This window comes from Larimichthys crocea, chromosome XV (assembly GCF_000972845.2).
Source record: "Larimichthys crocea isolate SSNF chromosome XV, L_crocea_2.0, whole genome shotgun sequence".
In the NCBI taxonomy this organism is placed as follows: domain Eukaryota; kingdom Metazoa; phylum Chordata; class Actinopteri; family Sciaenidae; genus Larimichthys; species Larimichthys crocea.
In genome coordinates this window covers 5,083,935-5,108,640 of record NC_040025.1, presented here as the reverse complement: position 1 = coordinate 5,108,640, position 24,706 = coordinate 5,083,935, and the positions used below count along the sequence as shown (strand labels likewise).

Below are 24,706 nucleotides of genomic sequence, written 5' to 3'. Positions count from 1 at the left end.
AACCCTCATTATGTTTTAATCAGTTCCAGAAGAGATGTGTCATTTCTTAACATCTCTGTGTGCACTATTTCATAATTGATTAAAACAAATGAACAAACAGGTCCTGTTAGTGAAATATAATGAGTTAGCAAGACACCCTGCAGCAACAATAATGTAATAAAGTCCAATAATGTAGTACCTGCCAATAACATAATAACATTTAGACAATAATGTAATAAGTTATTACATTATAGGATTGCATTTCTTGGAAATAAAAGATTACTTTGAAGGTTTTTGTGCAGTTTGCTCATAAAAAATAGATGGTGGATGGCACAGTTGTCATGTTCATTCATCAAGCATACATACTATGCAGCACTCTCTCATTAATTATGGTTGTAAGAGCCAAGTTGCAAATTATTTGTTGTACAAAAACATTATTTATTTGCTTAGATATGCAAATTCATAATTTCATGTATGGAGGAATATTATTTAATTCATTACTGTGAAGTGTATATGGTAGTCAGATAACTTAGTGGAATGTGCTAGAATTCAGGAAGAGAACGGTGGGTAAGTGATTGCTCAGTGTTAGATGAAAAAGGCTAATCAGTCTAGTTATTACTAAGTTATTACATTATTGTCATGTTATTACATTATTGGTTGCTACACCCCGCATAGCAAGGCTGTCAAGGTGCTTTTAGACACCAAACAGTTTCATTATCCGCGCTTGCTGCTCTAATAATGTCAATATTGTTTGGTTGGTTGGTAAGAATACCACTTTGGCCTAATCTGGATTGTCATAATGTTCACACTTATGACTTTGCGTTAAATATTTCTGAATTAACAGCTATGAAATTTGGTACACATGTTCACATTTACGTTCCCCCTCAGGATGATTTGTAAAATGCTGAGGTGTGGTTTTAGACTCTTCTCCCGTACTCTTAAATTGATGTTTGTTCCCTCCTGGTGAAGAAGTCTTATTATTGAGAGAACTCAGAGAGCAGTAAAATTAGCTTGGGTTTCTGTGGTTGCCATGGTCACAAAGCGAGCTGTGGCACCGAGTTGGAAAAAGTTACTTCATTCATTCCTTCAGCAAATACCTGTATACTGTACCTTCATGTTACTGCTGCTGTCTACCCCCTAGCAGCCTGGACGTGTTTACATGGGAACAATTGAAGCTGTGGTGGCATCGCTTGCTACCCTTCCTTGTGAGGAGACATTTAGCAGATTGCTCAGACAGCTTTCACAAGGCTTAAACACACCTTATTACACACAGAAGTTAATACTTCATTATTTTGTCATCCTAATCCCACATAAGGGTTTCTGTGGGGATCCGGATGTACCTGACATTCACAATACCTATTCGGTTTAAGAGACACCTTCATAGATGCAGACTGAGATTCTGCAGCAGACTCAGAAAGAAAGTCACTGTGAAAATGCCATGGTTCATATTATGGCTATGTTTTTTTCCCTCTCGTCATATTATTTGGCCAAACATCAGCCTGGGAGAACTGACTGAATCAATGGAATCAATTTGTGACTAAGTACAGGAAGGAAACAAACTTCATGTCGGCTTGATTTTTATAGAAAAGATTGCAATCTAAGTCTCTGATGAAGCACATCATTTATGCTGTGTTCACTGGCCCTGATATGGCGGGGGTATTTGGGGCTAAATGGCAAGATCAGTTGGACGATTTTTATCAGTCTTTGACAGGCTACATTGTTATCAGTGTATGTGTATGTTGTACAATGTTTTTCTATAATTTCACCTTATTTCATTAATTCAATATTCTTTCATCGAATGTAAGCAATTAAAAAAAATCTATAGTTATGTATTTGGTGTCATTTTGGACAATAAAGTTTATTGAGATAAAATGTCCATTATATATTTTTGTCACAAGTGTTTGATAACTAATATTACCACAATTTGAAAACATCATTTTATTAAGTCTGAAAGGAACCCCTTCCCCTAACACTGATTGTCCAATCATAATGATCCACTTTACCAGACAGGCCAAGCTTTAAATATCTTCATATTATGGCTGTGTGTGTTTTTACTCAGTAGTCTAGATGAAGGGTTTGAAGGTGGGTGGTTGTTTTTAACCTTTCCAAAACTAAAATGGCAGAATTGTAAAGAATGGTCCAAACTGTATGTTTTCTACTGCAGACGTTAGCATGCTACCCAGAACTTCCAATCTAGAGTTAGCATTACCTCTAGTACCAAGGCTGACCAAGTACTGGTTTGTCGGCAACCGTTTTTGAAGCCTTGAGTTTGGCATTATAGACGTCGCCATCTTGCAGCTGGTGGCTGATGTACTGTGAGTTAGGCTGTGCTTGGTTTTGGTTTCTTGGCTTGAGTGGAGAAACAGTCAATGCAGTGACAGGATCATTTATATTTGATCAGCACTGCCTAGTTTGATTTTTATGAACCCTGTATGTTGTGCTGGACAGGCTTACTAAGAATGACTTGTTGATCACAACTAAAGCACTCACTAAAGCATACCCTTACCCACATACCAGTCTATTTTACCCTAAATGGGACCATCATTTACAAAATAAACATAATGCTGTATGGAAGACAGCATGAAATAGGATTGAGACCATAAACTCAAAACTTGTTTACTGAGGTTATAAATAAGTAGCAGTCCTTTTTTACATAAAGTTCAATACAATCAGAGCAGCCGATGGAGCTGCCCCCTGCTAGCCATCAGAAAGATTGCAGAATTTAGACGCTTCTGTGTTGGCTTCACTTCACAGACCCAGAAACTGTCAATGGCGATAACAGAATATGTTATGAAAAAGTTATGAAATGGGTCATATCACTCCCCTTTAGTGCACAAAGATGTAGAACAAATCACATTTCAGGGTAGTAATTTGTGGAAGTGTACTTTTACGAGTCAGTGCAGTTAAACTTATGTTTGCATTACATGATGTAAGCTACTTGGCTCGAGAGTATAATTCTTATTTTATGTACACCATGTGATTATTTATTCTTAAGTGCATCTCAAAAAATGATGAATGAAGGTACAGTAGCTTTGATTCAGTGGATGGCATATTAAAAGCACTGAGGCCCTTGCTCTGTGATGTAGGGAGTAACCAACTGCATTGAAGTACAGTGATGTTTCAGGAAAATGACTTCCTGAATTCCCAACGATTCTTCCCAGAACATTGCTCTTGAACGGTACACCTTTAATTATAGTGGTTTAATAAATTTCATCTGTTACATCAGTTGTGAATATGCCCTTCTGATCACATGGTCGGAACATGGCAGTGGACGTGATGGCCATCATGATACACTGAACAGAAACTAGAAGGTCACAGTACAACTGAGGAATAGAAAGAAGACAATCTCATGAGAGCAATGAAAGAAGGAGGATGTGGACATGTCGTTGGATTTAAATTACGTATGACAAGCGGCATCAAACTTTCAGACTGAATGTGGGATGCAGAAAGCAGCAGGGATGGAGAAGGAAGAGAGGAAGAGAGACATCTTACATCAGCTTTTATGAGGATGTGCAAGCCGACTAAAACTTTCCCCTTTTGCAGCTAGACTCTGGCAGCTTCGACAGGCCTACACTGATAGCTGCAATGATAAGCTGGAAAACAGGTTTTTCGTGAACAATGTAGAAAAGCCTGCAGCATCATGACAGGAAGCATCCACCCACGGTGTGGAAACCCATCAGGTAGCTGATGACCTGATTGTGTTTTGTTGCAGGTTTGTAGGTTTCTAACGCTAACAACTTCCTGTCTGAAAAACCTGCAGTCCCCTATGATTTCACCCGTCTTCAACAGAAGAAGTCCCCTCCTGTTTCAATCACTCCACAATCATCCTGGTCCTCATCACTGTCTCAGTGCCCACAGTATGAGAAGGCCCGTTGCCCTTTCAGAATCTCAAAGGATTCTGAAATCCTCTGAGAGTTTGATGTTCGCCCACCTGAAGGACATCACAGATCCCCTCCTGTGCCCCCTGTAGTTTGCCTACCGGATCAGTGGATGACGCAGTCAACTGCATTACATGCCGCAACCTCGACACCTCAAGGACATACGCAAAGATTCTGTATGTGGACTTCAGCTTACCCAGCTCACCGTGACAGCCTTCGCCTGTCAGTGCAATCACAAATCCTGACGTACGAGACGCAGCAGGTGAGGCTGAGGAAAATCAAATCCAGCACCCAGACAATCATTGCAGGTGCCCTCCCCGAGGGATGCTTGTCTCACTGCTCTTCCTCGACACCAGTGACTGCACCTCAAGAGAGCCGTCTGTTAAACCCCTGAAATTTACAGATGGTCATCAGCCTCATCCAGGGCGGTGATGAGCCAAGACGGAAGTGCCAATAACTGCAGTACAGCTTTGTTTTCTTTAGGTTTATGCCTATTTCCAGCCTGTAAATCTGATTCTGAGAGGAAGGGAGCACACAGTGAAAAGTTGGCTTGATCTATTTTGGGTTTGGGGCAGACTTTGATTTCAACTTATTGTTCAGTGCATTAGAAAACAGCTTTCATGATGAATGACTGAGAGGAAATAAAAAGACGTATTTATAGCAGAGGGAGAAGCGAGCGAAGCTGCCGCTGTGATTCCGTGCCTTTTTTGACACACCTCGGAGAGACTCTCCAGCTCTGAATTTTTTGGAAGTGAAACGTAAACATCTTTGACCCGTTTGTCGCACAAGATGTCTCAAGAGATTAGTGCACTTCCTGTTCAGAGATAAGATTTCCTGTGTATGTCTTAAAGAGGTCTAAGTAGTCCGTCTATTAGTAGCTCTGCATGTGTAATATATTCCAGGAATTCTATTATCCAAAGCTTCTAATAACCACATCTTAGAAATATTTTATTTAGTGCAGCTGCAAAAATTAGGCATCTTAATGAGAGTAACACTGGGTGTAAATGCCAAGAACAATGTCATGTCACAGACGAGTGAGAATACAGGGTAGCAAATGTTAATGTTTCACTTTTCTCATACAGGGCAAGCCCTGTTAATGAATTATGCACTTAGATGAAACATGTCAAATATCCTACTTTTCTTGTTGCTGTTGTCAGCTGAATGAGGACTAATTCTAAATTAGAGTTACATTCTTTAAAGTTGACGTAGTTAATTTAATCTGTGTTGCCTCCGCTGCCTCGCTCAAGTGACAAACTAAAGGCTGTAGTTTGTACAACTTGTTGTGCAACCACATCTGAAGGCAAGTGTGTTTCCTGTTCTAAATGGTCACACTCTGCTGTAATTGTAAAGGGGTGAGACATAGTTATCTTTCAAATGTGGATTAGGACCTACCCTTTTGGTTTCCCTTTTGGACTGTATTTCTTTGAAGGCATTCATGGTGTTGCACTCTATTATACACATGAAAAGTGACAGAAGTCATTGTGTGAAGAGTGGAAAAAGAGCTTGAGAGAGAATAACCTCTGTGTGCTTTTCACACTTCTGCACATCTCTCCAGCTCTGTCTAAAATGGGCATGCTTGTCAGGTTGTTGGTTTGGGGAACTTGAATGCAGCACCATCAGTTTTCAACGAAAAGGTGTTGAGGGAAAGGGTTTCAGCTGCTATAGAACAATCTGACAAGCACTTCGTTTGATGCATTGTGAGCTCTTGAAGGGTTAGTTCAGGTATGTTGCAGTGGCAGTGCAACTGTAAGGCTAGAATTATGGAATAATCCCTGTTTCTATGCAGCCTGTAGAAGTGTAGCTTACTCCTTCCTCAAGGAAACTGCATTTACGATGTTTACGTCTATGGAGACAAATTTAGAATGGTCAAATAGTTTGCTGTCATGATTATTGTTCCACGGCTTGCTTCCTTTGTTAAGCGTTCCCTGTAATGTAAAAAAGGCAGTATTCTGTTTTGGATAAGTAATACCATGAAACTCAATGCTCCTTTGCGATGAGAAAGAACTTCATACAGTCAATACAGTTTAGCCTGCTTCTGCCTCCTATATTTAGTTACAGAAGAGTTTATGAGCACTCCTTTAATAGCTAAACCTCTCTCCTCAGCCTCTAAGCTTATTTTTCTCTCCAGAGATGCGTTTACACTACACTGCCTTTTCCAGGGCATTCGCTTTCTGTGTGCCAAGTTCTCTTTCATGTAAAAATGTGCTGGCATCTGGAAAAACAACCTGACAACCTGAAGGCTGGTGAAGGATGATTAGAGATTCTGAAGCTACAGATGGAGGGAGATTTGATCATTTATCTTTACTGTGAACTTGGGACTTTGGTAGAGAACTTCAGGGCCATGAATGTAAGAACCCCAAGAGTTCAACATCAGTGAGGACAACTACTGAACACTCTTCGTTTTTTTTAGTGATCTAAACATAGATGCAGCTTACCTTCTGAAGTTTTTTGAATCCCCTATACATACACGTTGAATATACTGCATGCCAAACAAAACTCCATCCTCTTAACTCATACCTCCATATTCCATCTTTCTTTGAGCTGTACTAATCCAAACCACAAGCAAAAGACAAAAAAACAAAAATCACATCTCATTTCAAAAGAACTCTGAATAAGCCTGTGGCCTGTGTCTACAAGTAACTGTAACAGTGCATGCAACCAGCTATATTTCTTCTCCTACATCTTGAATCATGCTTAACAAAGTAGGTTACGCTGAACAGCTTCTTGAAAGTACTTGGACACGACTCTGTTGTAACATTGTGAAATTGATGTTTGTCAAGATGAAAAATAAAGTCAGAGCACAGAGCAGAAAGGTAGTTAGCTCAATCAAAGAAACCCCAAAGACTCTATGCTGTAGAGACATGGTACAGAGTGAACTTTAAGTAGATGCACTTCATTATATGGTGCCATGCTTCAATGCTCTTTTATGGTAAGTCAAGAAAAACAAAAGCCACAGCTGTTTTCTTTGGTGCTGTGAGACTGATTTCCATATCTTTAATATATGAACCTTGTTTCTTTGTTTCCTTTATTGATTTCAACTGACAAGCCACCGCTCCCTCAAGTTGAAATACCGGTTATAACATTTGATAAATCTGAAATTAGATTAATTGTGACACTCTGAGTGTTGGCAAGGGGGCCAGCATGTATATTTGGTGCATTTGTCATTCAAAGCCTGAAAGCGGTTCAGGAGCTCAGCTGCCTTTTAAGCATTCAGTGTTATTTGTGAATCAGGTTACTCAGTGATTGAAATTCACATCATTCACTTCGCAGTAATTAACTCACCTTGATTCCCATGAGGAAATAAAATATGAAGACATGAGCAGGGGAAAGATACAAATCAAACCCCATGGGAGCTTTGTTCACCAGCATTTTGATTTTAACCAATTAAAATCTGTCATTATCTCACGGCCAGCATCATCTCTACCATTCTTCACCCTCCAACGGCCTCTTTGTCATTTTCCTCCTCCACTTCATCATCACCTCCATAACTTCATCCTCCATTATTTATTCTTTAAATGGTAGAGTAGAACATAAACCTGTATTATTACAAGCATAAAGACAATAAAACTGTACATGAGCACTTCCACCTGAGTCAGTGGGATTGTTATTGCGTCTGCCACACATTCTGTGGAGGAAAATGTAACTGTTTCAGAGTGTGATCACATCAACTCATCAGATTTATCTTATATATTTTTTTCTTTTATATGCACATATTTGCATGTTCTTGGGCATTCCCATTATAAGAATATGCAATCAGTGTAAATGTATACTGTTAGAATTTCTTAACATTAAGAAGACGACTGATGGGACACCTTGGTAGCTCACCTGGTAGAGTATACATGCCATGTATCAAAGCTTAAGTCCTTACTGCAGTAACGCAGGTTTGATTCTTTGGCTCTGCCCTGAATTTCCGGTCCAACTCTCTATCTGCCACTGTCTAATAAAGCAGAAAGTGCCAAAAAATATCTTTAAAAAATAAATAAAGAGACGACTGACAACACCATGACAACATGCCATGATTGTATGAGACATGCGGGTCATGAAAATGAATGATTTTGTTGTTGTTGGTTGAGCACTCCAGGGAGTGAGTGTTCATATAGTTGGTTGGGTATAACTCTTACATGGCTTTGACTAAACACTGACTAGAGCCTGTTGGCACATTTTGATATCTGTTTTGTCTGAATAGGTGCCTGCTGTTTTCCCTGCACTAAGTGCAGTCACTTTTTTTTGTTTTTTTACCTCCACTGAGAAGGTCATGTTTTTGGTGCCATTTATTTGTCTATCTGCATTATGGACACATTTTGGAGCAGATCTGGTTCATGGGGCGTATACACAAACTATTTTACTGTTATTTGTAACACTGGTGTCTATGGCAATTTTTTTACATTATTATTATTTTCTTTTATTAATTCACAGTTGCAGTATACAATACATCCATAGAGTCACATTTTAATTTTTCTATATAAAGGTTAATGTATCCCGATCGGTTTTAGATAACAGTGCGTACTTATAGACAAAAAAAAGAAAAAAAGGAGGATGCAAAATAGGTTGTTAGCTGCCATATCTAAGGGGGGTCAGTGGACCGGACAAGATGTGGGCATAGAATCAGGGGGGCGTTTCAGTAGTAGGGAGTTTATTGACATAATCAAGTAGTGGTTTCTAGTGTGAGTAAAACTTCTCGGGATGGCCTCTGAGGCTGAAATTTATTTTCTCAAGTTTCAGTAGAAATAATAAATCATGTAGCCAGGATTTAGAGGAAGGTGGCTGGGAGGATTTCCATAAGAGGAGAATTTTTCTGCGCACAATCAAGGATGCAAAAGCTATAACATTTGTTGGGGGCACTATAGAGCCATTTAGCTCCGCCCACACACGATACTTTCACATATGTATGAGGTCGTCAGAGTGGACATGCGTGCCAAGTTTCATGACCGTGCGATGATGAAAAGGTGTTCAAACCGCAAACGCCATCACACGACTTTCGCCGCCTGGCCACGCCCACACCGTATGAGGTGGCGTCATTGTTTTCACCAGGAAGCATCACCAAGTCCTGAAGCCCAACATGAGCCAATTTGATGACACTGCAGCGATCCAGATAGGCGTGACACCTTGACTTGTGACGCGTGACATTTCCAACCACCAGCAGGTGGCGCTATAGGTGAGTGTGAGTATGAGCATATGTACGCGTTCAGGCTGTGTCCAGTGTCCACCCTATGACGTTTGGTCAGGATAGGACAATGTATCCACAAGTTATAAGCGACTTTGTGTTTTGTGGTGAGTAGTGACGAGTTCTCGAACTTTGAGGGGTCATCACGGCCACACCGTTCATAACTTTTATTCCCCCATGGCTGAAGAGTTACCTGGCCAAGTTTGAAGCCGTTACCATTACATCTGTAGGACGAGTTTGATCATATGCGAGGTGTGGAAATGGGCAAAAATGGCGCCAAAAAGCGTCTGAGAGTATCTGTCACAAGCTTCAGTAGTTCTGTCTGGATAAAGTTTGAAGAGTTTGTCTCTTCTATAATGCAGTCTAAAGAGTACTTCAAATTCACAAAGTCTGGCACAGCTAGAGGAGGAATTAACAGAATTTAGATTTTTTATACTGGATTTGACATCTGCCTATAGCACACTCCTACGTAGCTCATGTCAGTCACTTGTGTTTTATCAAAGTTCAGCTCTTTATTTCTGTTATGTAAGTGTAGCAGAGTTAGTTATTCCACATAACCAGTTACCATTCCTTCGTGATTTGTCCACAAACCAGTGGGTGATGTTATGGTGGGTTTACACTTGTTTAGGAACTAAAATTTATTAGTTGACAGTGAACAGTGTCTATGTAAATATCTACAGACTTCATCATAATGATTCACATTATATGCTGTCTGTACGTTACTACTGAACCAAATATTCAATCAGCTGAACAGTGTTAGCTTTTTGATCAGAGGTCAAGTGAAGAAATCTTTGTTAGTTAGCTAAATCATAAATATACATTAACCATTAATCTAATTGGCATAGTTGGATTTTAGTTAAGTGTTAATGTTTTCTATAAAACAATCATGCATTAAGTTGATAATTGCTCTTAAGTGGGGCAGCTGCTGGCATAGACAGTGTAGGAAAATGCTCAGGGTGCCAAAATACTGTAGGGTCGCAGAGGAGAGCGATACTGAAATATTGACTGGTGCAGTTTTAATTGTTAAAAGTTGTTGAAACCTAAATCAATTTTATGATTTCGGGATTCAAAAGATTTCAGGTTTTATGGAGGATTTAATGAAATACTGTTTAACCTCAACCCAAGGAACAGTGTTAATCACATTTGGGATCTACTCCAAAATACTTAGTGTTTCACCTATAGTAGTACAAGCTGCAACTCACACAGCTCATGAATGCCTTTGATAGCAATTTAAATATACACAAATCTTTTCTCCATATGAACAGACTGCTTGGAAAGCACTTGTGGGCCTGCATGAAGATTTTAGTAAATTGGCCTCCTGTGGTAAAATTTCCATATCATAATGCCATGGTGAAGTTATTTTCCTCAAGGAGGATAAAGTGCAGCAAGGACTCATGCACACTGTTTTGCAGAGGTCATAGGCTACACAGCTTATTTTTATGGAGCGCTGTCCTTGTGATCGCTTACTTTTAAGTCTTAAATATGTTCTCAAACAAAATTGCAAATATAAATATAAGTTGCAGACTAGCTGCTGCAACATTTGACTATTTGACATTCTGTGCCTCGCCTTACTCCTACCGCGCATTGGCTGTGGTTTGCTCCACAGAAAATTGACTGGCTGCATCAAGTGGCAGATTGAGCTGGCTGGAAATCAGACAGAAACAGGTTTAACTATGTACAGTACCCTACTTACCCATAGCAGACGCACATAAACCAAGGAAAAATGACAAAATCCAAGTAAATGAACAAAGTCTGGTGGACAAAACACTTCTGGAACACTCAGAAGAAGTGAAGCTGCCTGGTGAATGAACCAAAACAGCACAGTATTTGGCTATAGCTTTTCTGTGAAAGAGCTTAATCAGATTGAGGTCTGACCGTGCAAAGCTACATCAGACACTTTTTCGGAGCACAAACATCTTCACTGTAATGAACTTATCATTGCTGGCTGGAGGCGGAGCTGCAATCAGATTTATTTATGGTTCGCTTGTTACAGCTCTGTTGTACTGTAGCCAGAAGTACGAGCTACAACTCTCCTACAGTGTAGCCATGGACGTCAGTAGGGGTTCATTGTGATAATTGTCTTGCTGAGTCACTTTTTAACAAGCTTGTAAACTCCTTTAAAGCATTATTGAGTGCCAAATGATGTTTAAGCAAAGCAGCTGTTCATAAATTACAGGGAGCTGTAAAATAATGCTAAATATTAGTTTTGACTATTGGATTCAGTCTATACATGGAGGGTTTTGGTGTGTATATAGTCTTGTAAATTATTGATACAGCAAATTGACCAACATGCCAAACCCCTGGAGACTGGTTGTTATTTTAATCTTGAATAATTGCTTGTATGACTTATACCTTCATAAATCAGTGACTCCAGTTGTCCACAGCAGTATCATCAGCTTAATGACTTTTGTAGGCATACTGGAAGTATCCCCGGGAGAGTTCTGGCAGTGAGCCACTGATGTTCCTGTTGTTTCATTTGAGGACACCCAGCTGATGATTATATTTCTTATTTTAGCGAAGACTCTTGGGCCAACTTTTGCAAAGTCCCAGGATAACAGTAAAAGTCCTATTTTGGCTTGATGCTAAGAAAGGATTTAGGAGTGCCTGGTGGAGACTAAGACGCAATGTTAATGCAATTATTTGATTATTTAGTTTTTTGTTCGTGATGGTGCTCTAGGGATGTCGGTTTATCCTCTACTAAGACTGAATTGTCTTGGCAGCTATTTGATGGATTGCCATGACATGTGGTATAGACATTTATGTCCCGATAAACTAAGGCATGATAAACATTATACATCAGCATGGGAGCATTGCCATTGTGAGCATTTAGCTCAAAGCACTGCTGTGCCAAAGTACAGCTTCAAAGACCCGGCTGGCATGCCTGTAGACTCTTAAGCGTTGCCACTTTATTGTTCTTAGCTCTTGCTTGAGGTCAGTGTTTCTATATGTTTAGATCAGTTGCACATCTCAAAACCCATTAGCCTATCTTCCACCTTCATTTCACACACAACACAATACCCCTGTGACTGCACTTAATCAGTGATGGATGAAATGGTGGTGTGTTAGAAAGAACAAATGAGATGCTCACAGGATTTTGATTGTAAGTATAGACATCCAGCCTTTCTTCCCATTATTGTATTCCCATTAGTGCAGTACATTTGATTCTACATGCCTTTATGATCATTTATAATTTCCTTAAGTGTTCTTTTTATGTTAGTTCTACACGCTGTGGAAGAATTATTTTAGATGTTAACAAAAACCCATATTCAGTCTGAGTGGGTGGTACAGATTATGCTGTCCACCACTGCCTGTGAAGCTATACAGGGAAGAGTTAATCATGCATTAGGTTGGTCATTCTGTAAAAACAGTTCCACTTGATGGATCTGAGCATTTAGACAATTTCTGAGTCTATAATTGAACTTGAGGATCCCCAAAGAGTCATACTGCAGTAAAAGCACTCTAAATTTCCCTCCACTAGGCGGTTGATTTCCTGCATTTAGCTGTTACTGTGTTGTTGGCTCACTCTATTAGGCTGTCAGCATGTGTTGTTAGTAGGAACAGAGCACTCCAGGGAGTGTTGGTCATAGTCACATCTGCCATGCATGCTCTAACACAGCACCATTCACAGCTGATAAGCAGAGGGTATAATAATCTCTAGCAACCGAGCATTGAGAGAACGGTCTGTACTCTTTAGCGGGGTATTATGTAATGAAACGGCTCAATTAGATCCTTGAACATAGTAGTTTTGACACAGGCAAATGATAAATTCCATAACATTGAATCAGAATACTATATCATTTTGTGAACTAAATAAAATACCTTTGCATAATTTTGAGTTTGTCATGTCTGCTAATCTCTCTGGTAGTCTCTTTTTCCTGTCTCGGAGATGTGAGGACGTGGGTGCACCTTTTGTGATATGATATGCTTCATGTTAAATTTAGCAGCAAGATTTAACACATACATTTCACATCAAATGTTACCGTGCTACCATATTTCCCTATATAGGATAATGTCTGTGGCAGACTGCTAATATTGTAACAAAACAGTAGGCTTGAGTTTGCATTCCAATCATAGCATACTGGTAAAAAACAGAAGAACTAAAAACCTGTTTTTTTATTTTTATTTTTAATCTGGTTTCCTTCATCGTCATTGTGAAGACCATACAATACAGTGCTTTCAGGGTTTGACTAAGCCTAAACCTATTGCTAACCCCATGCCTACTCCAAACCTTAACCAGGATCTCACAGATGATGTCAACGTCATTAGGAGCTGTCTTTGGTCCTCACAAGGACTGCTGGTCCCGACATGGTCTGTTTTTATACTGTAAAGGTGCTCATAAGAATTCAAACACACACAAGCACACACAGAAGACAACAAATACTTGCAGTTTCTTGAGAAATAGATGTAACACAACCCATTATTATCAGCTACTTCTTCAGTGGTGCTTTTAGCAAGGATTGATGAACCACGCCTGAATGTAAGAACAAAATTAAGGCAAAACTATTTCTTTAAGCAATTCAAGGTCAGGATTTAGTACCAATTATTAATGTGAGATGAATAAGAAGTATTCAAACTAACTCATTTAAAATAAAAGGTAAAAATAAATATTTTTTTCCTCGAAGACTTACCAGGCTTCCTAGCGAGGCTGTATATTTGTAGAACAGATATGCATAGATGTTTTGTAACAAATGAAAATTGACATATTTGATATTTCTGAGAAAATGTTTTGCTTTATATCTTCTCTATTGATAGATAGCACAAAACAATATTCAAACTATATGTGCAGCAAACAATTCCTTTGTTGAATTTCAATGGCTGCACACAAATAACAAATAATAGTAAGTACATAAAACCCATAATGGTGCCAGGAATTGTTGCTCTGAGATTTACAGCTGCTGCGTTGCTGCACTGCCTGTATAACTTAAATTATTGCCTTTGGTTTTTCTTGTTCACCTTGCAGCCGGGGACTCATCATGAGGGGATTATACTGGTTGGTCATTCACAGTCTCACATTTGATTAGCTCTTATTTTTGTACTGTTCATACCACACACTCACGCAGAGGAGCTCACATTGCAATTATGTGTCATAGCACAAAGTATGTACATGTTGGAAATTTAAAGGGCACCAAACCATGTAGGTGCAACCATCAGAAATATCCAAGATAATAATAAATAATAACTTTAATTAAAAGTACAGAAAATTATAACCAATTGATTGATTCATAGTGTCATTAAATACATTAAATTATTAATTTGGATTAATAATTAAATTAATAACTACATCCAAAATGACCACATCATCACAGATAGCAGGTTGAAGGATTTGGTGTTCAGCAAAGAAAAGGTTGGCAGCATTCACTCTTGTGCAACATTAAACAGACCAGCATTTATTAATAGATAATAAAAGCAAAAACACAATATGAAATGTGTGTATGATAGAGTGTGTGTATGGGTGCACATATCTGGGTGGCCAGATGAAATGTGTATGTTCAGCCTGCACAAGCATGAACCACAAGCATGTTACATCAGAGACCAAGATACATGTACAAGGAGCTTTACATTTACAGGCCAGTTCAAGGTGTGTGTGTGTGTGATCTGTAGGATAATGATGCCAAAAAAGTTAGTCTGAATACAGAGATCCTGTGTTTGTGTAAGGCATTAAGTTAACTAAAACCAACTCAGAGAACCAAGGTTACATAGTAACCTCATGTTAACTGTGGAGAAGATGATCCGTAGAAAATGCTGCTCTAATCAGAGGCGGTCGTGTTACAGCCATAATTCTCTCTTGACCTTCCCTCGGTCTGCGCTGAGCATCAGTGTTATAAATGTGAATGTCATGCAGTCCACACTTTCAGATGCATATATCCGCGTTGGAACTGTAAAAATATTTTCTTTACGTTTACATTGAGCCTTTTCACCTCCCCCCATAGGGATGGGAATTGATTTTTACGATTCCTGATTCCATTATCGATTCTTTATCGATTCTCTTATCGATTCTCATTTGGGAAAAAAAGGAGAACAAACAGTTTCATCAGCATCAACTTTGTTTAGTTAGAAGTATCACGACCTTACAAAACCAACAGAGAGGTCAAAAGAGGCCCACAGCCTAATAACGATGTGGAACTGTGGCACGAAGCACATCGCACTAACAGTGTGTCACTTACCAGAGTTACCTTCCGTAGTAACCGCAGAGGTGGTCACAGCCTGGCTGCTGCCGCTGCTGCTAGGTTGAGATTCATCTCCAGTCCGAAGCGTGTCAAAAACACAACATTCATTTAAAAATATTGCATGTTGTGTGTGCAAATGTTTCTGCATGTTCGTCGCGTTCCCTCCCGACGCTGTTATCTCTACTTTGCAATGATTGCAAGTCGCCCTGTTGCATCTGTTTTGGTAAAATGCAGCCAAAGTTTGGAGTGTTTGAACCGAGTGGGTGACATTGTTTACTACTGATTGCACTGCACGTGCAAAACTTGCGTAAGTTACGTGGAGTAATTAGTCATGCTTGCTGGAATCGATAAGAGAATCATTAGATAAACTGCCAACGATTCCATGGAACTGAAACACACGGAACCGGTTCTCAACAAGAACCGGTTCTCGATTCCCATCGCTATCCCCCGAGGCATTCTTCTTTCTTGGAAAAATCTTGCGGCTACATTACCCACAATGCAAATCAAGAGCAGACATTTCAGTCAAAGATCCGGGTGTGTTATGCTCGTAGCAGCTAATGTAGTCTGCAGCATCTGTAGCATCAAGCAGATGAGGAGTGGGCTACAGTTCACTTCTGTTCAACACCACACCTCGAGATTTTTTCCATTTTCAAACTTGCGGTCTTCTTCTCACTTGAGGACTTTTGTAAGATTTCACACAGCTGCCTCTGGAGACACTAAATACTTTATGCAACTTTTTTTCTCTTTTTCTCCTGCTGCATAACTCCCCAACACCTAGAAGCAGACACTGACCGCATGAGGCCCAGTGTGTCACAGACAGTGAGCACCAAACACACATTAAACCTTTTGTTATTTATTTATTTTGTAGGATGAATTCAACCCATGCAGCACAGTAAAGTAGTGCAATCCAGTTAAGTAGCACTGATAAATGATAAACTGTGTTCACGTAACCAGCTAGCAGAGGTGGTCCATATTGCATCCTCCATACTATTATCATTTTATATAAGACTGATAGTACAATTTGACAACAATGGGTCAAATCAGGGCGCCCAGGTGGCTCACCTGGTAGAGCATACAGCTGATGTGCTGAGGCTGAGTCTTTACCACAACAAACCATGTTTGATTCCAGCCTGCGGCTTTTTGCTGCATGTCATCCCCTCTCTCTTAACCCCATTTTCTGCCTCTCTCAAGCTGTCACGATCTAATTAAGGCTAAATATCCCAAAAAATGATAAAGAATACAATAGCTGAATGCATTAACAGCGTCTGTGCTGGCTCTCCTGTGCAGGATTTAGTTCCAAACAAATGCTGAACAATATTGATTATAAGATCAGGTCTACAACAAAACACATTATTGCAAATTCACGATATTATCCTAACACCACCTTCTACTTTTGGTTGAGCTTCTCGTGTTTTTTATTTTTTTATTTTTATATTCTTCATTTTGTATAAACTCTCTCACACAAACACAGCAGTCCATTCACATGCAAATACAGCCACACACACATGCAGATACGAACGCACACTCACCTCTCTGCCGCCGTCGCCCTCATTTCTCTCTCCCTCTCACTTGTGAAAGGTCAGCATGTCCACAGGGCTCAGACCACTAAGTGGGACTAGGAATAAGACATTGTTAATTATGAATACAGAAAATGATATATATATTGTGTGAGCTGGATGATGTATTGTATCACTTTTTTTTCTCTCCTCCCACCTGCTAAATGCCATTGTTCTTGCTGTACACCCTCAAGTTGCAGTGTACTTGCCTCCTGCTGTGTCTCCACTCACACACACACACACACACACACACACACACACACACACACATGCGTGTACACACTCATGCACACACAGCCAGACATCTCATTGCAGTCAACAGCATGAATGGGATTCTGATTATAACATGCATTGTAATCTGGATGGAGTGTTATTATGTTGAGCTCTGACAGGATTACTTGTTCTAACTCAGTTTGAACTAACTCAGCCAAGTCGAGTGCTAAAGCAATAGAAGATTAGGTCTGCAAATTTAATTATTGATTTAATGTAGATGTGATTTTTTTATTCCATTTGGGCTCCCAATTAGAGGGAAAGTGCTCCATAGATTGCTCAGAAACATTGAACCGTACTGGAGCCCTGTGGGGGGGTTCACACGAGCCTCTAAAGGACTGTGAGATGCCACTGTAGTAAATATACACTCCACTGATTAAAAGGACTGAAATATGTTATATATAATATAACAAAATGAACATTTTTACAAACAGTATTGCGATTGAACTACAGGCCTGGATAAACTTTGCTTTCAACATTTATTAAGATATTACATGTGTTATATTCCAGCTGTTTGAGCTCATGTTAACTTCACAATGTTATGCCTGTGAATGCAGAGATGTCCGGATGTTAGCATCAACCTAATTCCCTTGACTAAATGCCAAGGGAATTTTTCTATTGGATTTTGGATTATTGCAGAAATTATGTGGCAAACAAAAGTTTATGATACTTATGGTAAATGGATTGTACTGTGTGCCTTTGTAGTCTTCAAGGCACTTATACACTACACATCACATTCACCAGTTGATAATACTGACAGTATAAAGAATGGACAGAGCCTGAGTGACCTCACCTGTAGGTTTCCAAAGTGCCGTTTTGAAGGTGAAAATATGTGGTACTGGCCGCCGCCATGTTGGATGTACTGCTTCTTTCACTAATCTAAAATCAGCAAAGACGAGGATCATCGGTGAACCTGAGGCGGACCAAATGATGCCTGGGTGCTCTAATAAGCTATCTGTAACTGCACCTACCTGTCAATTAAAGCAGCCATGCTGTTTATTGTACGTATTGTACTTTAATATAATTTGAACAAGTGACTTCTATAAAAATTCAAGCAGCTACTGGAGAAATTACATTTTTGAGGAATTCGGCACTGGCTTCATGTTCCAACCATGGAAGTTGCCACTTGGTTCATACACACATTGGCCTTGGCTACCATACAAGGAGCCAAGTGTTCATCAGAATTGAGTTAATCACATTCACACCAGTGGCACTGCCTTCAGGGGACATTCGACATGCAGACTGAAGGAGCCACGGTTTGAACCACTGATCTTCTGCCCTCCCTCCTGGGCTACAGAACAGTCATTTATTTTGTCTGTGCTACCAACTGCACCATGCACATGTCATCAATGTCACCACCACTAAGCCACACCCACTGATGCATGTACTAAGGTGTTGACCACTTAACTTTATACTCAGTGATAGATCTTTGCACACAAGCAGTGCAGATTTATTTGCTCATCTGTGACTCAGATCTGTTTTTCCATGACAGTGTGAACAGCACAGATCACATGGAGTCTGATCTTTTCAATTGTGATTTGGCTCTCTTTCATATGTAGTCCTAAATCAGATACAGGTCAGATTTTGGCAATGCATCCTCAGTCTGGACAGTCATATCAGAATTCATATGACTTTTACGTCCCTCACCTGAGTGTCTTGCCACAGCAGCTGGTGGATTTCCTGGTAGATCACTTTGTAACGTGAACACTGTATTTCTACTGTTGACCTCAGGATCATCATTAAAACTTTCCAGAGGTGAAAAATCCTTTTTAACTTCATGGATTGTTCATCAAACTGGACTTTCTGTATTTCATTGTTGCACCAGTACCAGCGTTGCCCTGTTCTGTTGTTTTAATGCATGCCTGACAAGTCAGGATGTAACTACTTAAAAGAATGATGCATAATTATTCAGCATATAAAAAGGATGTTCTTAAATCCTTTTAATTTAAGATTGTCATTCTAGCTCTTAATTTATACACTAACTCCTCGTTTAATCCTGTGTTGTCTTTTCTTCCAGCTTGTGCCCCGCCGAGGGACCCTCATCCTCTCCAAAGCTACGACGGAGCTGTTGAGCACACAGTTCAAAAGATTTTGGAGTTCTTGTTTAATTAAGGGAAGAAAATCTTTCTTCAAATGCAAGAATGTCTTGAAGTCATTAAACTCCGGTAGTGTTTTCATTTAAACAGTTTGGACATTAAAAGACTATTTTTTCCTCACTGTTGGCTCAGTCACCAGGGTGCAAATAGAACTGCGAAGCTGCAGCTGAGGTGGACCTGAGTAATTGCCTTCTGTTTGAAGGCATGAAATTTTCTGCTAGTGAAGCTTTCTCTTGGATTATCGGGGCACTTGTGAAGGTCAGTGTTCCTTAACTTGCTCTTCGCAGTTCTTTGATCGACTGGCCTTTTTTCCTCTTTTTCAATTCCTCAACTCTTGACTTTGAGGTTTTTGTGGGATTAAGTATTAAACCCGGGACACCCTCTTCAAACATCGTTTTTTTTCCCCCAGGAATATACTCAAGCCAAAACTTTAACTTGCGCCCTGACCTACTGTCAGGATGCAGTGAGGAGGAGGAGAGGGTTGGAGAGAAACGTATAGCGGGGATTGGAGGGTGTGAAAACACTAACATCCGGATGAATAAAACATTTGAATAGAGAGGGAAGCGTGACATCTGGCTGAGGAACACTGTCCTCATTCCCTCTCTCTTCCTTCTTACCTATTCTGTCCACATTTTCACTCATAGCATCCATATCCTCTAAAGCTTCTCACCCTCTGTGTGCACAGGGGTTCAGGTGGTCACTCAAACGGACAAAAACAAGCTTGTGCCTCCGCTTGTGTCCTTTACTCTTGCTCAGTTCCACCGTTGGCCCCTCACTCCACCCGCTCCCCTCTCGTGCACCTTCTCCCCTTCCACTCCCTGGTGCGGTGTGTGATGGTGCGTCCCCTCCTCTCGGTCCTGGAGACATGCCTGTGCAGGAGATGGCGGTGAGTCCTGTCAAGTCCCTGTACTGGGAGCAGTTCCCCCCCATGTCTCAGCGCCGCGTCTACTGCACTCCCGTCTACCACGAAGGCCTGGTCTACGTGATGGGGGGCTGCAGCGAGACTGGCATGCCTCTGGACAGCGTCGAGGTCCTGGATGTAGAGAGCCAGACTTGGAGCCAGCTGCCGCCGCTGCCCACAGCACGGGCGGGGGCCTCGGCTGTGGCGCTGGGGAGCCAGGTGTTGATGATCGGGGGCATGAATCAGCAGCAGACCCCGCTGGCTTCCGTGGAGATGTACCACCCTGACGAGGGCAAATGGGAGACAAAGGCCAGCCTGGCTCAGCCATCCATGGGAGTTACCACTTTGGAGAAAGGTAAGAACCCATGTTTGTAACTCTGCTTTTAGACCAGATGTGCTGTCAACAGACAGGGCACACATTAAGACTGTTGAGTCATTAAGAAATATGAATGGGTGTGTCACAACTGATCAGACCAAGTTGGACCGGGTTTGTTCCAGTCTGGGTCAGTTGGTGACACAAATGGAAATATTTAAGCCTTCAGATCCAGTTGTTGCCAGTCGTTCCTATAAGGATATTTTAAAATATATTTGATAGCTGTGACTGGGCGATGAAGTTATTTTTGTGTCTGACCCCTCAGTTCCCTCTGTAAGCTGTACAGTCCTACACGATCCATCAACTCAACCAAACTCACTGCTTTATTCCTCCATCTCAGCTCGTATATAAACATTGTGAGCTGCTGATGTTCTTGTGGGATTTGTAGGGTCACCTACTGCCAGAACTCCAGTGATTCAGTGTGTTGTCTAGTATATTTACTCAGTAAGGTACAGTCAATAAGGTTTACACTCCTTCCTGACTGTCACAGACTCAGAAATCTGTGCAGCATGGTGGGAACAATCTTTGTGTCCAATCATAGCTCAGCAGTCGTGACCAGACATGGCAGGTCTGCCAAAATGTTGCACATGGAACTGCAGTAGGAGTAGGGCTGGGCAAAAGTCATATCGTGATATATTTAGGCTGAATATCGCTATACGATATATAAACCAATATTTTTTCCTCAAAGTGAGAGCAAATGTTCAGTCAAAGCCAAATATGACATGTGACAAGTAGTTTTATTGAAACCGGCTATTTCAGTGAACAGTTGCAAAATCAGATTAATAAAATATAGCTGCAAGCAGCAATGGTGGGCCTAGCAGCATAACAGGAAAGCCTATGCCTGCTCAGGAAGGCCTCATGAGTCCATACACCAAGTTTCGTGTCGATACATCGCAGAGATATTGGCCCATTTCCTGTTTGGCTGCTTTGCCTCAGATTTGGATTGGCTGTTACAGCAGTTTGGAGTTCAGACATGAAACTTGAACCATCGGCCAGCCATGGTCTTCAGACCATATCCACCAAGTTTCATGTAAATCAGACAAAGTATGTGCCCTCTGTAATCATAATCATTTTTTGAGTCCTTTAGCAAATGTACTGGGACGGGGGGAAACTGAATGCACTTCAAACTTTGACATGTTGGTGATGCTGGAGAGTTCAATGTACGGGCATGATAATTCTTGAGGTTGACCATGGGACTGTCCTGAATACGAATGTGCCAAGTTTCAAAACTTTTCACCATGGCGTTCTAGGGGCTGCCATAAGTTCAGATAGCAGCGGAACGGATCCATAATAAGAAGAATAATATGCCCCCAATAAAAATAATAATAGGAAAAGTTACTAACACAATAAACAGCTTTCTTTACCTGGTTCATGAATAAATGCTGAGCTGTTCAAATAACACCCCCTCTACCTCTCTTGTCTGTCAATGGAAATGAGAAGCAACACTGGTTTCGCCGGCACTGCCGCCCACCACACTCTCTCACTCTCTCACTCACTCACTCACCCACCCTCTCTCTCTCTCTCTCTCTCTCTCTCTCTCTCTCTCTCTCATCCATCATTTGAAATGAGAAGTGGTACTGGAGGAGCGGTAGCTACCACCGGTCCATCGTTTCAAATCACCAACTGAAAAACAGCTGTCCGTCATTTCAAAATGAAATCATGGCCTGTGAGACTCAGTGGCGAAGAACATTGTAACGTTACCACTTCTGATCACAGCAATACTGTTCAATGAAGTCCTTGTCACGTAATGAGTGCTCCTCTTAATGAGGAAGTCTCTTCTCCTGGCGTAAAACTACTATTTTCCGGGAGCTTCTCATCACAGTCCACTCCTTGCAGAGTTTAAGCTGCACCTCAGTTTTACTTGTTTGTTTATCTAGCCTATAATATAAAATAGGAAGAGGAGGGTTGGGGGCGATATGGTCTGATTCCATATCGCATTTAAAAATATATCACTACGTTTTTTATATCGATATATCGCTCAGCCCTAAACATGTCGAGTTTGGAGCGTGGTGTCTTTTATTTTTGTCTTTGCCTCCTCTAATATGAGACACTAAAATAAGCACACTTGGCTAACCTGTTACCTACAGTGCCACCTGAATAATAGCACATCATTATCTAACAAAATTGTCTGGGGTGAGAAGTTCTTCATGAAAAGCTCCATTCATGTAATCATGTTATCAGGTAAGGTGAGCTAGAAGCTCTAATGTGCTCCTAATGAGATTGTTGGTGTTGGTGAAGAGGTGTGCACTTGTGTGTCTCTATATTAGAACGTGTAAATTAATTCACACCCATTAGATGTGTACAATGTTTGACAGCTTTATTTGAGTGCAGTCCTTGGAGAGTTCTCATTTAATGTCAGCCCTGATATTCTAAATTTGTCAGCGTGTTCACCCTGTCAATTACATCCGAAAACGCAATGCAGGCTCATTAAGAGCTGATGAAGTGGAGTATGCACCCGCTTTGACGTGTTCATATTCACTTTCACAACAACAGCAGCAACAAACTCATTTCCCAGAAGTTAACTAATTAGCTGTTCATTTTGGGAGAAGCTCCTCGGAGCTTTTCAGTGACGGAGCTGTAAAAATGTCTCTAGAGTGGAAGCTGTTCACTTGTGATTAAAGCTGAGTGGCACTGAGATTGACTGCCACTCACACTTCCTGAGGCCACTGCTTAACTTGGCCTTAGGTTTAGTAAATATTGCAGGCAAGCCGTCCCAACACGCCGATGATGTAAAATGTTCAGTAGGTTCCATGTGTGCGTTTGTCTGTGTTCGTGAGCTTTAGCTGAGTGTCAAACATGGTTTGTGTGGAAGAGCCAGTCGTCACGCTGTCTTCCTCCGCTGAATAAACATACTGGACTTAATGTTCATTCCCCAGGCGTGTGCAGGATGTTTGAGGTTGTGTGTGTTGGCACAGAGGAAGGGAGAGTCGTGAGAAAGAGAGAGGAGTGGGTGGAAGGAAACCAGCTAATGAACTGATCACAGGTCATTATAAGGGGAAAAATTTATTACGTATATCTGTAGCCAAAAAGTCCAGAGAGACTTTAAATATTGCTCTGATAAAAGATTGAGGGCGGAAAATGAATGAGAGAGAAGAGGAGTGAGATTGATTCATCGAAGTTCTTCTTCTCTGCAGGCTCTCTCAGGCTGTGTGCTTACCTTTAAAGGTAACAGAAACAGTGAGACAGACAGAGTGAGGGAATATTTCTGTATGTAGACTGCATTTCATATACACGGTAAAAAAAGTTTCATTCTCCCACCAACGATCAGAAACAAGTTTTTATGTCGGTGCTCCTCACTCTCATTCATTGTCTAGGTCTCTTAACCAATGCTTCCTCCCTCTCTCTGTCATCTGTAACCAAAGGGATTTTCCCTTTACTGCACTTACTCTCACTCCTCAGATATTTAAAATTGTGTAGTATATATTTATGTATGTTCATATATATTCATACAGTGATACCGCTACAATACTTGTATACACTTGATAGATCCAGTTTTTACTTATTTCTTTTATGGTATTTTATTTCCTAATTTATCTCTTATCTTCTTTGTCTAGCACTGTTATTGCAGCTAGTAACCTAATGCTGAGCTGGCCTCTTTTTCTCACCCAACACATTTCATTGTACTGTTGCCCCTTTGCTTACATTTATATGACAAGTAAAACACCAAACAATAACTGTCCAATCCAAGCAGCAACTTCAGTCCCTGTGAAATGAAGTGCCAAAAACTGCAGCGCCTCAAATGGCCACTTGAAGCTGGCTGCAAAAGTGAGTCAATCTCCATAAAATGTTAAAATGTCCAACTTCACAGCAGAGATAAACATGTTTACAGCCTGGTACAAAAAACTGTTTTGGTCTCTATAGCTAATTTTCCCGTTCATGACAACTGTACTAAGTGTGAATTTTTATAGAACTCACCTGTTCAAATTATATTAAAGTTTCACATAATTAGCAGCATGGCTGCTTTAATTGACAGGTAGGTGCAGTTACAGATAGCTTATTAGAGCACCCAGGCATCATTTGGTCCGCCTCAGGTTCACCAATGATCCTAGTCTTTGCTGATTTTTAGATTAGTGACAGAAGCAGTACATCCACATGGCGGCGGCCAGTACCACATATTTTCACTTTCAAAACAGCACTTTGGAAACCTACAGGTGAGGTCACTCAGGCTCTGTCCATTCTTTATACTGTCAGTATTATCAACTGGTGAATGAGATGTGTAGTGTATAAGTGCCTTGAAGACTACAAAGGCGCACAGTGCAGTCCATTTACCATAAACGTTTTATTTGCCACAGTATTTCTGCAAGAATCCAAAGGAAAAATGC

General features: G+C 40.6%; 1 protein-coding gene across 3 annotated transcripts in view; it reads left to right on the top strand.

The window, feature by feature from the left end:
- Nucleotides 1-24,706, top strand: part of klhdc8b (kelch domain containing 8B) — a 199,774-nt gene that overhangs the window by 22,557 nt on the left and 152,511 nt on the right. For all 3 annotated transcript variants that reach the window (XM_027288886.1, XM_027288885.1, XM_027288884.1), the window contains 2 exons: nt 19,032-19,368; nt 19,796-20,366. In XM_027288886.1, the coding sequence (XP_027144687.1) occupies nt 19,315-19,368; nt 19,796-20,366 (625 nt within the window). In that variant the 5' untranslated portion in view covers nt 19,032-19,314. The remainder of the gene's footprint in view (nt 1-19,031; nt 19,369-19,795; nt 20,367-24,706) is intronic.